Source organism: Lepisosteus platostomus, chromosome 8 (genome assembly GCF_059453375.1).
Source record: "Lepisosteus platostomus isolate fLepPlt1 chromosome 8, fLepPlt1.hap1, whole genome shotgun sequence".
NCBI lineage: Eukaryota > Metazoa > Chordata > Actinopteri > Semionotiformes > Lepisosteidae > Lepisosteus > Lepisosteus platostomus.
The window spans coordinates 4,479,612-4,498,170 of record NC_142618.1 but is presented as its reverse complement, the minus strand read 5'-3'; the positions used below and the strand labels follow the sequence as shown (position 1 = coordinate 4,498,170).

At 39.5% G+C, this 18,559-nt stretch overlaps 1 protein-coding gene across 5 annotated transcripts in view; it reads left to right on the top strand.

The window, feature by feature from the left end:
* arhgap28 (Rho GTPase activating protein 28) overlaps nt 1-18,559 on the top strand; it is a 56,917-nt gene extending 38,358 nt beyond the window's left edge. For all 5 annotated transcript variants that reach the window (XM_088642112.1, XM_088642108.1, XM_088642109.1 and 2 more), the window contains exons 4-15: nt 2,609-2,699; nt 3,817-3,971; nt 4,105-4,270; nt 4,391-4,482; nt 6,945-7,022; nt 8,598-8,757; nt 10,622-10,704; nt 12,693-12,890; nt 13,442-13,579; nt 14,292-14,419; nt 16,704-16,768; nt 17,304-18,559. In XM_088642112.1, the coding sequence (XP_088498238.1) occupies nt 2,609-2,699; nt 3,817-3,971; nt 4,105-4,270; nt 4,391-4,482; nt 6,945-7,022; nt 8,598-8,757; nt 10,622-10,704; nt 12,693-12,890; nt 13,442-13,579; nt 14,292-14,419; nt 16,704-16,768; nt 17,304-17,395 (1,446 nt within the window). In that variant the 3' untranslated portion in view covers nt 17,396-18,559. The remainder of the gene's footprint in view (nt 1-2,608; nt 2,700-3,816; nt 3,972-4,104; nt 4,271-4,390; nt 4,483-6,944; nt 7,023-8,597; nt 8,758-10,621; nt 10,705-12,692; nt 12,891-13,441; nt 13,580-14,291; nt 14,420-16,703; nt 16,769-17,303) is intronic.

Below are 18,559 nucleotides of genomic sequence, written 5' to 3'. Positions count from 1 at the left end.
GATTCATAGTCAGCATATTCTGTCACAAGCTCCCCTTCCTCCCATCTCTCAGACTGGCATTTCAGCCGGTATGCATGTAAGCACATTTTTTGTTAATGATTTGCTCTGAGATGACTCACTGTGAGGCTCTCTTATACTAGCATCCTCCGCAGCAAATGAAAGCAGACTTCTGCTGAGCAATTCCAGACCACAACTCCCCTTTCTTACCATAAAAAGATATATTTAGAACCGTCTTTGTGCTGTCTTGAGATAATTTGGAATCCTTTCTCTTTTCCTAGAACTGTTGTTTTCCATTTAAAGCCCTAAATAATAGTGGCCTGGGAAAAAAACAACAGATTGGCCTTTTTTTCTCCACAAAAATGATTCAGCTCTCTGCTTTATTGACATTTAATTTAGCATCACACCTTACAACAGTATGTTACCTTTTATTTAGTTGTGTTCCAGTTTCTTCCTAGGAGAGCCATGAGGGCTTATACTGTATGTACCCAGAGAAATGATGTCAAAGCTACAAACCTCATCGTGATCTGACAGGCACCTCAGGTTACAAGTTCAAAGATGTTATAGCCTACAGTATAAAACAAATTGTTGCCATGGGTAGATTTGCAAAGATTTGAACATTTTTATGAACTCAAGTTCTGAAAGAATTCACTATGAAAAGGAATTCATTTTTTGTCTTTCATTCAAATGATGATGTACAGTATTGATAGTTAAAAGAGGTTCTGTTAATTTTCCTTAATTCAGTTGGACTGAGAGATATATTGTTTTTTTCTCTCTCGTTTTAGTTGTTTAAAAACTGGAAGACGACTTCTTTTCCTTCAATTTCAATTTAAATATCTTTACATTTGTACTTTAAAAATCCAATGCATTGTCTAGTAAACTCAAGCCTTGATTTGCTGAGAATGAAACTGGGTTTTACTTTGTAAGTATAAACCTACTAAAAATGCAGAACAGCGTATGACTTTTAGTTGCATGTTTCCTGTAAATCTATTCTCCTGCAATCTTTAAATTTCTCCCAAATGTTTATAACTTTATTTTAGACTGCTTTTAATTTAGGTTATGTAAATAATGAGATGTAATGTTGTGCACAATGTATAGTTTGCATTTAGAGTAATGGCTTCCGTATGAACACTTTTATAGTTATAATTATCAATATCAGTAGTAACTGCTAATAGTATTTATGAGTGTATAAGTATAAGGTCTCATATGTACCTACCTAATACACAACAGATGTATTTTTCCATATAAGTACCTATTTGCCACAGATACTGGGAACATCTGAAACCAGTTGTTGTGAAGATGGAGACACATTCTCCTATAAATATGGATAAGTGATTCCCTATGTCCATCATCCGCATTCCTTACTAAGCCAGAGCATAAGTCAGTGAGTGCCCTAACATGACTTTTACAGCACCTGGATTATTTCTGTAGGCTACTCTGGCTTTTCTGTGGCATTAATGAAGTTTGTGATGTGAATGTTTGAGAATGAACCCAGAGACTGTGATGGAAGAATTCTGAACAAAAAGTCAATATTTTTAAATCCAGTCTGAAAATATACAGTATTAATGTTGCTTCTGTTTGAATTGCAGTGAATTATATTTTAAAGTATTTTTCTCATTTGTTCATAGTATTTCTTTAAAGTGTTTTTAAACATACTTCTATTTAAATGTAAAGCACTTTGATATTTTTGGTACATTATAAAATAAAGTTTTATTATATCTCATTTGTTTAAAGAAGTGTTATGCTAAAGCCAAATATATTTTCATGTTTAAAAAAGAAAATTAAAAAGATGCTTTAAAATTGCATTTAATAAAGGTGTTATGGTAATGTGGAATTTTAAATGTGAGTATTGCATTAAACCATGTGATCAATTGTAGGTGTGATAGCTTCTTATTTAATTGAAGTTTTTGCACATCCAGAATTTAATCCAAACTATTTTATTTACCATGTGGAGGTTGTAAATCATTGTTCATGTTTTTTTTTTTTTTTTCAGTTTCAAACAACTTGTTAATTTCACAAAGTCGTGGGGTCTTTCCTCAATTTTTTCTTTATAATTATCAAGTCAGGGCTGATTCAAATCATTCCAAGTATTAATCTATTAAATTAATGTATTATTAATTTAACAAGTTCTGCAGTCCTTGTTTTAGGCGAGGTCATAGTTTTTGACAGAAGTTAGAAGGAAAACGATTTATGCAAATAAGCTGATGTTAAATGAAATGTATCCCTCTGTTTTCTCCACTGTACATTTCTAGAGCAGTTTTGTGATGCTGCCTGGCACGTGGGCTGCTGTGTATCTTCATACATTTTGATGTGGGAGGGGATCACTGTTAGTCTGCCACACCTTTTGGTGGTCTACAAACCTGCAGGTCTGCGGCTGATGGGGTCACGGGCTCTTGATCGACTGTGCATTCCTCATGATCTCAATGGCCTTCAAAGCATTCATGTGGCTTAATGTAGCCCCGGTGAACACCAAGAACCTTTAGCCAAGGCAACAAAATGGAAACACAAACTAAAAAATTGAGAGCTCTTGAAATTCCTAAAATGCTTGCTTGATTGTTTGTGGGAAATGAGTCTCTTTCTAATATACTTATCCTTCTACAATTTCTCACAGTCCTCTGAGCCCGTTTCACCAACCCCTTCCAGCAGCACGCCTCATCCACATCCACATCCACCTAAGCTGCCTTTTTGGATACCAGCAAGAAGTAAGTGGAGAAGCAGATCACAGCCCTAGTTTCATTGCCTAGAGGAGGTGTCAGGAAGAGAAGGCGCATATAGGGGAGACTTACAGGCGGGGGAGGGGGGGAAGGGGTGGTGCTGTCATCTCTTTCTCTGGTTCTTCCTCATTCCCTCAGTGAAGTTAAGTGAAGTGGCCCCAAAGACTCTGGGTTTTTGTTTCTCTTTTCTTATTTTTCACGCTGGAAATGACCTTGACGTGTACGCTGGATACGCCCTTTTTTTTTCTTTTTTTTTGTCGGCGAGTAATATTGGATGTATGATGTATCTTCTTTATGCCTCCTACTCGGGGGCTTTCGAGCTTCTTGAGTAGGGAGGCAAGGCCTCTTGTTCCGTGTTTTGACTTCAGTACGGGAGAATGATTTTTTTTTAAAAAACCTAACCCCAACATTGTTTTGTAAGTTACTTCACGGCCACATGAGTTTTTATGTCTGTGTATCAATACCATATGGCAAATAAGCACTATAACAAGTTCTTCAAGCACAAAAGAGCATTTGGCTGATCTGTAGCATCAATTGGAAGTTGGTGCTCTCTGAGAGATGGACAAAATTTTACTTATCACTGGTGCAAATAACAGACAGAAAACCAATATACTGGGATTCTTGGACACAAGCTTCCAACTTTAAGGAGTCTTCTTGAAGACACACAACCATTACATTGAAGTCTTCATGAAAACAGGGATTTCTACATACTGTATCTCTTAAGCAGGAGCACATCTGTAAATGCAATGGGCCACTTAGTCTTGAATTTATGGAGGTTGAAGAGAGAAGAAAGAGAAATAGCCTTAAATTCTTTGAAGTGCTTGCCTCTCTGAAGAGAGTGCTCTTCTGCAGGGCACAGAACACCTACGCATAGAAAAGTGACATTTTAGACTTCAAATTAGGGACACTGTTGAAACTTTGAACAACTGAAACTTGAGAAAAAAGGTACAAGGAAGCTCATCTAATATACAGAATATGTTACAGGATTATCTTTTGCAGGGTAGCTATTTATAATAAGCCTTGGCCCCTTCTTTGAGTTCTTTAATGGTTTATATATTCTTTGTCTTTTTTTCTTTATTTTCCCCCCACAAACACTTGTTTAAAGTGGAGAACTGTGTGTCGGATTGCCAGATGAGTAAGGAACGGCCAGCAGAGGAGTTTGTTTTCACGGTGCCTTACTCTGAAGGAGCAGCCTGCAGGAGAAAAGACAGAGACTCCAAGAACTTCCAGAGAATCAAGAAAGATGATGGCACCCTGCCCGTAAGTCCCAGCACTGGGACTGACCACCTTTGCTTCACATTTCATAGTTTTAAGACTATTAAGTTTGATTAAGTAGTAATGTTCCAGGTCAATGTCTCAGAATATTTATTTTTCTTGTCTTTTATTTGTTTAGAAATTTGTGTGGCGTAGTACAAGGCTGGGATTTACTAGGGTGGGGGATCTATCCCCAGAGGACATGAAGAAGATTGGTTACCTCTCGCTGATTGAATTAACGGCATTTTATGATGCCCTGGGCATTGAACTGAAACGCAACCGTACAGTGCGGATCAAAGTACGAGGTAGGTGGCCTGACAGAAGTCTGTCAATGATGTAAACTTTTCAAGTAATTGAAATCTGAGAAATGTGTTGCACAGATACTACAGCTCATCAGTCCTTCTGTTCTTTCATTTTGTTTACAGAAAGTGGCCTTTTTGGAGTTCCCCTCACAACCTTATTAGAAAATGACCAAAAAAAGGTTCCTGGATTGAAAGTTCCTCTTCTTTTTAAAAAGGTAGAGAATGTTTGATTTATCAAGAATTTTTCCGACTGCTATCTCGCTGTCATTCATGACAATTGCATCTTAAATTACAGTGCATTATGGCAGTGCCACAAACGTTTTAATTATGTTTGAGGATGATCTTAAGTTTCAAGATTTTTAAGTATTTTTATGTACATTTTGTAAGTGTAGCAAACAAAAATATACAGTACATTAAATAAAGTACACAAGTGCATAAATATTTTTTCTACCTTTTAGAAAAGTGTTCTGAATTGCGATGCTAAAAGAGTCTGGGCATCTTCTGGGACGTTACTTATCTCTGCTTTACTTAGTGACTGTTTCTTGTTTATCCTTCCAAATGACAGACTTTAAAGACATTACTTTGTCTTGGTTTCTACTCTTTTATTCAAAACATTGGGGCTGAGCAACACTGACTGCCAATCCTTTTTGCATGTATGTTTCAGGCCATTACTTATTGTTTGTGCTGTGTATTCTGAGACACTTGATTACTGATTTGGCAAATCTCAGCTTTGCCTCGCCAGTGCCTCTCCTGCCTCATTCATTTAGTCAACAGCAGCAGCAGATTCCTGGCATCAGGAAAGAAAAAACAGAAAGCCAAAACAAATTCAGCTTAGAATGTTTTACATCTTCAAATCTAGAACAGACTTGAGTGTAATACTGTATATAACCATATTTAAAATAAAATACGTTTCATGTACTACACACCTAAAGGGAAAACATTCTACTTTTGAGCACCTTTTAACATGTGATAATATTATAATACATTTTAGTATCAATATTATATGAGTGCATAGGTCTTAAAAGTGTCTTTGCTTGGGGCCACACTGAAATCGGTAGCTCCTCTTTCTTTTGGAGACCAGCTGGTATAGGAACCTGTAGCTCTAACCTTGAAAACGTCCAGGCTCTCAGGTGTTATGACTGTGAGCTGATAGGATCTAGTGCTTGTTTGTGAGAGAGTTTGAATAAAGCCTTGATTGACCTTGTTCACACAGCTGAATTCCCCGTGAGGCTCTACTTCAGACAGCGCGTGTTCTAATCTAAACCATTGTATACTTTCTGCACGGTGATAAAATTAATTCAGCATTCAAATGTAGGGGAGTTCCTGGTAGGCTGACTCCAAATCAAACAGAGAAGCCACAACCCGGCTGTTCCTTCCTCTGAAAACAGCTTCCTTCTCTGAAAGGAGGGGCACTTTCCAAGGGAGATGTAAAAAAATAAAGTGCAAATATTTTCGAAACCCTGGGCTCTGTATCATGTTTAATATAGACGAACTATTGGCCTCGTCCTTGAGTAAACATCTAAATATTCTGGAAGGCAAATTATTGTGTCTTTTTGTTCGCTTCCAGTGGCATTTTTGTTTTTATGTAATGAGCATATTCTGTAGTGTGAGATTGTGTTGAATGGATTCTAGTATGCAGTATATAGTACTCTGTTTTGGTTGACCCTGTGTAGATGATATGTTGACTATTTTTGTTTTCATTTGCTGTGACTGTTCAGTATAAGAGTAGACAAGATATTCAATTCAGTTCAACTCAATGCAAGCTTTTTTGTCCCCTAGGGGAAATCATGAGCTTGTGCTCTGGTACAGGTGAAGCACGGACATTTAAAGCTCTTTGCAGAAGGCTATGAGTTATGACCTTATATACACAGAGGCCAAAATCCTATGAAGTCCACAACATGCATTGTGTTCATGTTCATGACCTTAGAGGACTGAGCAGCACTTGTTTCCTCTTTCAAAGACTTTGAGTTTGCAAAGAAAGTGCTCTCTAATTCTTCTTTTTAATTTGACATCATGGCTAAAAATGCTAAAAACTTAAACGCTAAAAGAAAATTCTGTCATTTTTTCAGCATTGCGGCCCACGGTTGTGTATTTTTTTGGAAATAAAATCTGAGAACGTTTTTTTCTCAAAACAATGTCAATGGGAGAGTAATTCTTTGTCAGATCTGTTAATTAGTTTCACTTATTTGCTTGGCAGTTGATGATGTTCTACAACAGTATACCACATGGCACATCTCCGTTTAATATGAATAGTTTTCCACAAGGTATACTAGTCTTTATACATCCAGGATGATTACTGATATGAAGTCTTGATCTATCAAGAAAGACCAAACAACGCCAACGTGGGGTTCTTCAAGTACAAAAACTACAGACCAGGAAAGATGGAGGCTGGTGGAGAATTTCAATAAGGCAGCTCTGGGACTTCCTTTCTGCCGTGTCAGTGGGACCACTGGAGTTTTGGTGGATGAAAAAGGGGAGCCTGGGGAGCAGATCAGCATAGAAAGGTTTTTCTCTGGTGAGGGCAGGCGCCAAGTGCGTGAGCAACTGCACAGGAAGTGGGGCTCTTAGTTGTCAGTGGACAAGGTTAGGGTTTAACCTCTCGTCCTGCCTTTGTGTTGACCTCCGCAAATAATAACCTGCGCAAGTCATCGGCTCTCCTGGCGTTTGTGTGCTGCAGCTCCTGTCGAAGCTGGAACAGACTGGACTGCAGACGGAGGGGATTCTTCGCGTCCCGGGTTCTGCCTCCCGGGTCAAGGTGAGAAGAACCTTCTTCTTCAGGAGTGTTTCCGTGTGTCCAATGTGGGAGGGCTGGGAAACAGGAAGGCAATTCAGCTCATTTAAATATATTTATTACTGTACGGTCTCCCTGTGTGTTTCCCTTATTTAGTCACATTTAATCTGTTATTCCAAAAATGGGCAAACACATTCTACAGGAAAGTCTAACGTGAAAGAGATTGGTTTTCATGCCCACTAGGAAAGGTTAGTCTGTAGAATTATTTTCAGGTGATATGGAAGTTCTACAGTCTTTTAATAAGACAAAGAGTTCTGACGTTTTGCACTTTTAAAATTACATTGTACCGTAACTGGATTAGAACAAAATTTCCTATATCATTATTGTTCATACTAAATTGCACACTTCACACCATCATTACTAATGCAATGCAGGATAATATAGTTTATTAGGCACTACTGTATGTAGTAGCTCCTTGTCAACAGCATGTGACAGATGGAAACGTTTTACACAGTAAAGACTTACAGATGTTCAAATATAGTGCTGTATGTGTTTTGATAGTCATGAATATGTGTTAACATGATGCATATCAAATGTCATCTAGCTCTGATTAAAGCTGTATCTGAGCCAGAAAATGATTTCATTTTGCAGTTGTCTCTTTGATTTATGGGGTGGTCATGTAAATTTCTTTAAAGGACGGTGACATTTTGTCATTTTGTATGTTAGATGCTGCATAATTGACAGAACTGTGCAGAAAACCTTATGGAAATTAGGGAGGGCAGCAGTTTTATATGTCTGGTTTTGATTTCTGCTTTAAGCTTGAGGTATTAAATTCTTGCTGTTTGCATCAGGCACGCATATGGAAGTGTTTAGCCTGGGATATAGTTTTACCTTGCATGGCCTAGAAATCAGTAGTCCAAGTTCGCTTAAAAGGTAATAATAATTAGAATAATAATTCTGTGTACTTGTAATAAAAGTATTCATCCCAAAGCACTTAACATCTAGGAAAGGACCCAACTCATCCACCACGTGGCAGCTGTTATGTACTGTATCATCAGCCCCACTGCACAGCGGATCAGACAGAGGAGTGATAATTACTTCACCAGCTGAACTATGGTAGAATATACCTGGGACACCAAGGTTAACACCCCTACTCTTACCAACAGTGTCATGGGATCTTTAGTGGCCAAGTAGCCACGACCTCAATGTAATGTCTCATTTCAAGGATGGCACCTCCTACAGTGTAATGTCTGCTGTCATCATATTGGGATATTTGGTTTAGAAGTTTTGCTCCAAAGAGAACAATTTCAATTTCAAACAGTCAGTGTCAATTACTGACCCAGCGAGACAACTTACAGCGGCAAACTGGTTTTCCTTAGAGCTCCCCCATTCCAGTACTGCTGGGAACTGACCGTGCGGGGCATCGGTAAGCAGATGAGATCAGGCTGCAGGTTGGTACTGTAGATCTGCTATAAAAGGTTATTGGTTTTCAGAAGAGAAAAATATTCTGAATTTAAACATTTTAGGGCATTCAAATGTATAATTATTTAAAAATCTCGAATGGTGTTTTTTTAAAAACAAAATGTTTTCTGTCGATAGCATCTTCGTCGGGAACTGGAAGAGAAATTTTATGATGACGTGTTCGACTGGGACCAAGTGAGGCACAATGATGCGGCTGGCCTTCTCAAAATGTTTATCCGGGATCTCCCATATCCTCTCTTAACCATGCAGTACCTCCCAACCTTTACTGCAGTCGAAAGTGAGTATTCCTTAGCTAATGCTGTAATGTGCCATTGAACATTTCACACTTCAGTCCTTTCTGAATGATCGTTCGGAACCTGACGTATTTTTAAGAATAACCAGGGAGTTCACCATTGACAAAATGAACTTTTTAGGTCTGTAACTGCTATTGTAAAATTGTTGGCACCTGGCAAAATACTAAATGTGTTTTTATTTGTCCCAATTTGTTTTATGGTCTCGCGTGTTATTCTTAAATGTAATTTAATTTGGACTTATTTTGTAATCAGGAGTGTGGTTCTGAATGTTTGTATCTCATCTGTTTCATCTCTGCAATGTGTCTGCTGACGGCCTGTCCTGAACTTACTCATGTTTCTGATAAAAACCTCCTTTTCTTTCAAGGCATAGGATGATGCAAGGATGATATTTATTGTTTGGAACAGATTCTAAAAACCTTTATTACAGTTTGTGTAGTTAGGGGGGCAGTAACCTTCGTCTGCCTTAATATTCTGTGTTATTCTTGTAACTGGGAGTTGGCAGCTACTTTGTCTTTTCTGTTTTAGCCCCCATTTAGATCTGTCAATTAATTGACTCTCATTATGACTCTCATAGAAGTAAGTAAAGGATGAGGACCATGCGCACCTTTGTCCCAAGCGCACAGTCTCTACACTGGTGTAAGGATCACATGTACAGTAGGAGTGATGTGAAACACATGCATCACAGTGCAGATCGATGTCTGTGAGCTCAGCATGCCGGTGCTGTAGTACAGCTTTGTAGTGATTGAGATACGAGTGTATGGTTATGAATAATCCGGAACTGGATGTTCAACGAAGAAGGCATTTTAATACAAAGGAGGTGACTGATGCAAAAGTTGTTGTTATTATTATTATTATTATTATTATTATTATTATTATTATTATTATTATAAAAGCCATTTTATTGTATGTTATTTTTTTAAAGTATTATGTAGCTTACACATATTCCTGTCAAATTCCAGACTTTCCTCTTTAAAGTGAGTGGTATGTGATACCTGTAGCTGGAGCTCATGTATTCCATCACCTTTGTCATCGCTTATAATTTTTTTTAGTGGTTTTTCCCATTGTATAATAACCTTTTTTTTAATTCCCTGTTTCCACAATGGTTTAAGGTGTGAGACTGTGGTGCCTGAAATAGATGTGCTTTTTATTTCTGTTGCTGAGAGTGTCAGTGTTTTCTGCAGATTGGCAAATGGCAAGTAGCTGTATTTTCTTGAGCACTGGTGAATATGGAGAATTACACTGGCTCTGTGTAGGGTAGTGACTCGGTGTCCTGTATGTTAAATCAGCATATAAACCTTCCAGTCTTTTTATCGTGTGGCTAAGGTGGCATTCTTTTACAAAATGCAGACTTTGGTATTTGAAACAAACGTGTATGGAAGTGAAATTTCCTTATAATTATCAGTAAACGTCCAGTGATTTCCAGAGTGCAACAACTCTTAATTGGCCATACATGAAGAACCAAACCTGCCCCTGGACATTGTGTACTAGCAGAGAACTAGTACAACAATATTCAAAGAAGCCGTGGACACAAAAAAAATGCTTAGTCCTTAGGTGAAAATCTATTCAGTTGTTTTCACAGTGAGTTGTGTGAGTTAATGAGTTAATTTTCATTTTTGGCTGTAGTGAAGCGTCCATCTGTGATGCATTTCTTTTAGTCCAAGCAGTTTTTTGTTTCAAAACAAATTTTGTTAGTAATATCTTGGCCCCTGCTTTTAATTTGCATTCATATTCCTTTTTTTTCTTTAGTGTGCAACACAAAGGCTGTTGAGCTGCTGAAGGATTGTGGAGTGTTTTTGTGCTGTCTTCTTGTAACCCTGACTCCTTTCCTAATGCTTTTGTTATTTGCAGATATCTCTCCTTCCAGGACACAGCTACAAGCTTTGCACCTTCTTATCATGTTGCTGCCTGAGCCTAACAGAGATACTCTTAAGGTAGGAACCTGCTGAACCAGCAATAACTTTATCTTCTGTAAAAAAGCAAGGAGAAAAAACATTGCAGGAAGGTCAAATGAGTGACCTTTGGTTAATGTTCTCCCACTCCAAAATTTCTGCAATGCTTGTTAACATTTTACCTTCTTGTTGAGAAAAGAAATAGTACTGTAGCTACTTGTGAAGTCCCTGTGATTATAACAGCACTGGTTTATGTCTAATTCCTCTGGCAGCAGGATAATATAGTTTAGTGGTGGAGTGGTGGTTTGGTGTATTACTGGAGGTGTGTGGGTTTACAGCTTGGTTGGAAATTTGTTGTTGGGCCCTTGAGCAAGATACTTCACTGATTGCTTCAGTAAATGCTGTACAAATAGGTCACCAGGTCAACATTGCAAATGAGAATTTGTTATTGAATGTATTGTCAGTTTAAATGAAGCATTGAAAAGGTAAAAAAAAAAAGTTACCTGCCATTTCCTTCTTGTAAATCTCATGCTTCTGCATGAGTAGTGATGCTAAAAGTACTCATTTATGGTGTAATTCCAACAATCATTTTGTGCTGGTTATGTTAAACAAACTACTCATCTTTGTTGTTTTTCTTCAATGTTTGCAGTTGTAAAAATTCCATACTTGGATTTTCCAAAGTATATGTTGTTATTCTTTTGATCTTGAGATGGAATAATAGCTTTAACGGGTTTTATTTTTTAATCGGTTTAGTTCTATGCGTGTATTCTATTTTGTCTTTTTTTAAATACAGCATTACCCCCAGTGACATTACCCCAAGATCAGGCAGAAAATCTAAAAAGGAACAAGCCTACAGTATAGGACACAACATCAAAAGCCAATGCAAAGTATAAAAATAAATTACTTTCATTAGAAACTACACCCGTAACTCTTTTTCCAAATGTTCTTTTTGTGCAAATTTGATACTACGAAGCATGTGAATTGTTACCCACATTTCCAACAACAAAAGCCAACTGCAAATCAATGAGGAAAGCTATATGAAGAAAAATTTCGAGCACTCTGTCGAATGTAAAGAGTGCAGAGAAAGACACCATACAGCTCGTTTCTTATTGAGTGTTTGCATCAGATGCCTCTAACTAGTATAGCTGAGAGCTGGCACAGAGCCTACGGAGTGGCACAAGATTTGTGTGATACAGTTCCCAGCGTCTTGCTTCGAACATTGTTCTCTATTGTGTGCGCTCATACTTTTCATAAGAATATTTGTGGTTTAGACTTTCTCATGGAGAAAATTAAAATTGTGATTGTGTGTGTGTGTAATTGCACAAAAGGCAAATGAATTGGTTACTGCACAGTACAGTACTGGACTGCGCATAGGTGTGATTAATGATGTGTAACAAGGTAAGCAGTACAAAAAACAAAGATAGAAGATAGAAGATAGAAGATCTTACAAAAATCACAAACCACAATATGAATGTTACTTATTATTGTTTCTTGTGTCATTTTTTGTTGAAAAAAGTACAAGTAGGGGTGACATTTTTGGGGTCCAGAATGGATCGAAGTTTTCCCTATAAGAAAAAATGGAAATAGTTTTTTCGTTTTACATAAAGTATTTTCGCTATAGGAAAGGGTTTGTGGGAACGAATTACATTCATACAAAACGGTTCGCGTGTACTGATACTGGTATATTGAGACATTTGCATGCCGAGGTAGGTGTTATTTTGGGGAATTCACTCACTACAGAGAACTACTACGGCCAAATGCATTTTTGCCATGTGGGTAGATTTTGCATACAAGCTCATAGATATTTCTTTAAATGAGGAGCCAATGGAAGAAATTAATATTAAGCTTCAATAGATAGTTTGAATAAAACCATATTAAAAGCAATAAATAGAAACTGTGTGTTAAATATTACTCGTTAATTGTTGACACAGTATTACATGCAGACTTGCTTCTAACTGCTAAGGCTGATATGAGCGAATGACGTAACCAGCCTGGTCTGATCGTCTTGGGCTTTTCTCGTGTCTCCTCAGGCTCTGCTGGAGTTCCTCAGGAAGGTGGTGGCCAACGAGGAGAAGAACAGGATGAGCTTGTGGAACGTGTCCATGATTGTGGCTCCCAACCTGTTTATGTATAGAGGCAAGACCGCCAAGCCACAGGAAATGCAGGGGGCTGCTGGTGCGGCTCACCTGGTACGGCTCCTCATTAAATACCAGGATCTGCTCTGGATAGTGAGTGCCTCTACACGTACTGTAATATCCAGTGTCTTTTTACCGCAACTGTGATGTTTCTTTTCTCGTCCTTCACTATGTTCAGTGTATTTTTCAAGATGTCAGTCAATTACATCAGTAGACATACTGTATGTTTTTGCTTTATTACGCTTCTACGTTGTAAGATCTGCATTTGTTAAGTATAGGACTTTAGTGTGTTTTTTGTTGGTTTGGGAAGATGGGGAATATTGGGCCTTTGCCGAGACGCGGGAATCTGTCTTAGGATTCTGGTAATTCTCAGCTCGATCAATTTTACCTCCTGAAATATTTAGTAGCCTTGCAAAAAGTAAAAACTCTTGGAACGTTGATGAAGACATCAAATAAATCTGCTGTCTGCTCAGTATGAATCTCAACAGTACTGCAACAGTAGATGCAATGCTGTTAAAATAGAAGCAGTGAAATAGAAAACCCCCACAATGCACACGTCTGGCTGGAACGTGAGATTCGGGCACGTCTGGAGGTGGCGTGGGGGGGCCGAGGAGAGTTCGTCAGGTCTCGTTTGGCTTTTGCAGGTCCCGTGCTTTATGGTCTCGCAGGTGAGGAAAATGAACGAAGCCGCCATGCCGAAGAGGCACCAGGGCTCTGAGAAGAACAAGAAGAAGCTGCTGAGGAGGTGGAACGCAGAGCGAGACAAATCGGAGAGGAGTGAGGTGCGCAGAGAACGTTCCCGAGCCGGCCCTGGGCCTGGAGATCAAGTGTCTTTAGGTTGTGTTATTTACTTACAGGGTTACGAAAAGGTCCGTGTCATTGTAAATGAATAAAAATTCACTCACAGTTTATAAATCAATCGCGTTATACCCGGCAAAATTGAAACTTTAATAATAATGTTTCTTTATTAGCCCTATACAATTTCTTGCATTAGGAATTCATCTTTTCGCATACCCCAGCTTTTCTCCATGGAGACACAGACACACAGACAGGGAGAGAGAAGCTGGGGGTCAGAGCGCAGGGTCAGCCATTTATACGGCGCCCCTGGAGCAGTTGGGGTTAGGGGCCTTGCTCAGGGGCCCAACGGAGTAGGATTCCTCTGCCAGCCATGGGATTTGAACCAGCAACCTTCCAGTCACAGGCGCAGATCCTGAGCCACAGAGCCACCGCTCCGCCCTAAATTAAGGTTTCAGAAGGACGTAATTGCTGTACTTTTTCCTGTTGGTTTATTACAGTGTTTGTTATGTCCTAGTGATGATTCTAATATAAAGGAGGGCCTCTTTAGGGGGCTAACAGCTAGAACACTTCCTGTTCTTGAAACCCGAACGGAGAAGGCTATAGGGCTCATCGTTTGCATGAACTATAAATCCTCTTCCATGCAGCATTGCTGTAGGCCTCGCTGGTAAACGCTAGCTCTCTGGGTTGTGTCAACAGCTCTCTGACATACGTGAGGGAGTGATCCGGGTCCACGCTCCACTGCACGCCAAGGTTTCCATGGCGATCCAGCTCGACAGCGGGACGAAGGCCAAGGATGTCATGGCTCGATTCGAGTGTGATAAAAGGTCTGCGAGAAGCTACCGTTATTACTCATTTTGTCGTAGCATAGGAAACTGAACCATGAATTTGCTGATTTTGCTGGATGTAGTCCCTTTATTGTAGTTTAATGTAGTACAGAATGTGTATAAAGTTGATGATCCTTTATGGTTTTAATTTCTCCTGTGGCAGCCTGCTACAGCATACTTTTTTCTTGAAAAACATCCAACGTTTAGCACCTCAGATTGTATTTTGCAGTATTCAAAGTCCTGTAGCTAACCATTTAAATGTTGTATTTAAAATATTTGAAACTGACACAAATATGAAATTGTTTAACTCTTCCAACGTTGATAGATGTGACAATGCAATGTCTTCTCTGTGCATTTTGCTTTTTACGATGATGCAGAAAGATACACACATTGTGTACATACTGGACTGTATAATGCTTAACCGTGTACTGCAGTGACACTGTTGCTCCAGTAGATACACTCTGCTGTAGTGGAACCAAGGAATATGCCTTTAACCTCATTTATAATTCTCCATAGTTGAAAATATAAAAATTTGAAAATCAAAATTTAATCTGTAGATTTAATAGATACTTCTGATGTCAGATTCAGAAGAGTTGGCGATGAAGGCAGGCACTGTATTTCCAGCTATTTGCTTTACAGCACTCACTCATTGACCCTCTCTAGTCTGCCTCCTGCTTGGCACACTGAGCTGACCCTGCTTCTGTTTCTGATGCTGTTCACTTACTGTAGCTTATAGTCCCTCCTTCTCCTCCGTGTTGATTCTTCAGACCATCTCATCTCTGCAGCCCTTGTCACTCAGTTCCCCTGTCAGCACGTGCTTTATGTCACTGCTCTCAGCTGCTTCCCTTTCTACCACACTGATCTTGCATACCTGTCTCCTGGCTCGCACTCAGTCCCCTGCTCTCTCTCTCCACTGGTGTCAGCTAAGGCTCCGTTCTGGGTTCCCTAATGCTCTCTGCCCAAATTTTACTGATACATTTTTATATTTAATGATGTTCAAAATGTCCTCTTTTTCTCCCTCTGATACTGAGATCCCTTCCCATATCTGTTTGTCTCCCTGCCATTCCCAAGCGGATGCATATCCACCATCCTAAACTCTAAGTCTACCCTCCCCTTCTTCCCTTCCTCTTCTCTGCTTTCCTGCCCCTGTGCCTCCACCGTCATCTCTCCTCCTCTGCCAAGGACCTCGGTGACAGTGTCTATCCATCCCTGTTCTGTTCCCGACACTTTCTTTCACTCATATGCTCCTGCTGCTTCTAAATAAGCAAAATTTGCTTAATCCATCCCTTTCTTACCAAATACACTAAACATTTCTCGTCCAGGCACTGGCACTAAATCATCTAAACAATCTTTCCTTCCTCTTGGGTGGCCTTTCATGCCAAAGATAACCGTCCACTTCAACTCTGGAATCTGCGGCTTGCCTTGTCTTTTCTCATGCTTCTCCATTACTCCTGTCCCTCCAATGTCTCCCTATTGATGTATACATCACTATGTCTCACGTCCACCTCACTCAAAACCTCTATTCCTTTCTACCATCAGTCTCTTATCTCCTCCTAGCACCTCTCTTGCCCGTCCTGCTTCTATCTTTCTGACAGACATGCTGCACTCCCTGTCTGTTCTGAGCCCTACAGAAATCAGGACTGCTCAGTCCCTGACTTCCTTTTAGAGACCCCTCTCTTCAGAATGTACTCTCTTTGCTTTCAGCTGCATTCTTCAGCCACATCTCACGTTGCACTGCATTACTATTGGCACCTCTCGAGCTGTTTATGGGATCTGCCTATTGCACGCTGTAATAACTGAATCAAGCTGTTTTCATCACTGCTTTGTATCCGCCCTCTGTACCCTGTCTTAAATTATTTCATTTTGTGTAGTGCAGCACTTGCCTTGCACTTCCAGCTTGTGCTTGCCTTGTTGTCATGTTCTTCATTTATATAAACGTCTTTCGCATGTATTGTACAGTACGTTGCCCTTGATAACGGTGTCTACTGAGAAAATATACTGTATAAATAATAACAGAATACCAAATGGGAGAGCAACCAATGAAGTGTGATGTGGTTGTTGGAAACAATTAGGTTTTCATCTTCAGGACTGCCTGTTTACAAAGGCACTGGATTGACTGTCATAAAAATAGAACAGGAACAGGTTGATAGATCAAAGTTAATAAGTTACACTTAATGAGCTACGAGTTAATAAGTTAGACGTTCTGAGCTGCACAGTTGAAATATTAAAAATAATGAACTTCAGTTTTGTCTCGTTCATTCTCATTCTCTGTTTTTTTTTTCAGCAATGGAACTCGTAGCTCTAGCAGGTGGCAGAAGCAGTTTCTGTACGAAGTGGGCGGGAATATAGGTAGGTGAGATGTGCGTTCATCTTCCTTTCCTGGATAGAACTCAGCCCGTTCAGCCCACTGCTTTTTGATTTAGTGCTTTGAGTTGCTCTTATTAAAAAAAAGTGATGACTTTAAAAGACACACCTAATATTCAAAACAGTTAGGTGCTGACATCTCCAATGGGACTGGACTTTAAGTTTTGAATTCTGGGCCCAGAATGTTTATTTATCAAACAACAAAAAGAAAAAACGTCTTGAGGGCATTTTTAAGTCAGAAATCACAAATACGACAGCTTGAAACCAAATCGATTCCGATTCCTTTCCCGATGAGCTGGCGTGTCTGGACGTTTTCTAGGCGCTTTCATGTTCTGATATTGGAAGAGCTGTAAGAAGGTGGTAAGTTTATCCACTTAATCCATTTCAGTTGAATTGAAAACCTACAGACACACGCGCCTTTCTGGGCCAGAGTTGGTCCAGCCTGTTTTACAGAACACGATTATAAAGTAAAAGAGAGATTCATTGCAAGAGTCTAAAAGCACTGTAATGTATTTCTCAGGTGAGCGATGTTTGGACCCAGACACTTACCTCCTGGACTTATACCGGGTGAATCCCAGCTGTGATTGGGTTTTTAAACCAAGAACAACCTGAAGGTAACAGGGTGGAAAAAGCAGAAACTGGTGATTCAAACCCCTCCCCTAAAAAAAAACAAACATATTACCTACTGCCCCCTGCTGGAGCATTGGACTATCAGCATGCCACAGTTTCGAGGAATTAAAGCAATGGAACCGATGCCACTTTGAACTTTGAACTGAAGTCTAGCTGTTCATGGTATCCCTGACATGGACAGGTGCTCTGTAGCTCCCTCAAGCATATGAAGAACATGTGGCATCAACTCTTGCGACTGTTTTACTTTGAGCCTCAGAGGACAAAATCAAGGGAGCAAACCACTTGGAAACCTGTGGATGGGAACTGAACCTCGTGGCCCCAGAGGAGGTTTTGTTTCCCCAGATCAGGATTAGCTTTACAAAACTGTGGCCAACAAACTGACGAACAGACCCCTGTCGGTCAAGTGCCAAACCGGCCCACACTGCATAACTGTGACCTGCTTGGTTTCCTCCTTGGGAACTGAGGAACAGGCCTGCCGAAGAGCCTTTTTCACTGACAATGCCGATGAAATGCAATGTAAAAATGTGTACATACTGTATTTATACCACTAATTTATCCCACGTATTTTGGATTCTACCATAAGCTGAAAGTTTTTTTTTAAAGGCATGTGTATGGCAAACCTCCTTTGTGAAGATGATTTTGGATCAGTTAGTCTCCTGGTCAGCAGTTTCTTTCAGTTTTTCCCTCAAAAGGAGCCCAAGTCTTGAAGGTGGTTACAGAGAAGGCATAGGCTCGTCTTCTTGAAAGGAAAGGGTTTTACAACCTCATTTCTGATGTTTTTGTCAACCGTTTCAAGTGGCAACATGCATGGGCAACAACATTAGGAGGATTTTGCTGAGCAAGACTATTTAAGACCAAGATGAAGGGAGTCAGAAACCTCATCAGTATCAGAAACAAAGACTCACAGTAATTTTGTTCAAAGAAGAGCATCACATTTTTAAATTTATCAAACAGAAGATTGTATTAAATATTTTCAAATGGTCTGAAACATCCCTCAAAACTGGGTTTCCTTTGAGGGCAGAAGGCTGTAGCTATGAGTGAATGTGCATAACAGTTGTTGCTGAGATTTGTGTTTGCTCTCTTATCTGCCTTGTATAATCTCTTACAGCTAATAACAGCTGTCTATAAAAGCACTGATGTATCTTA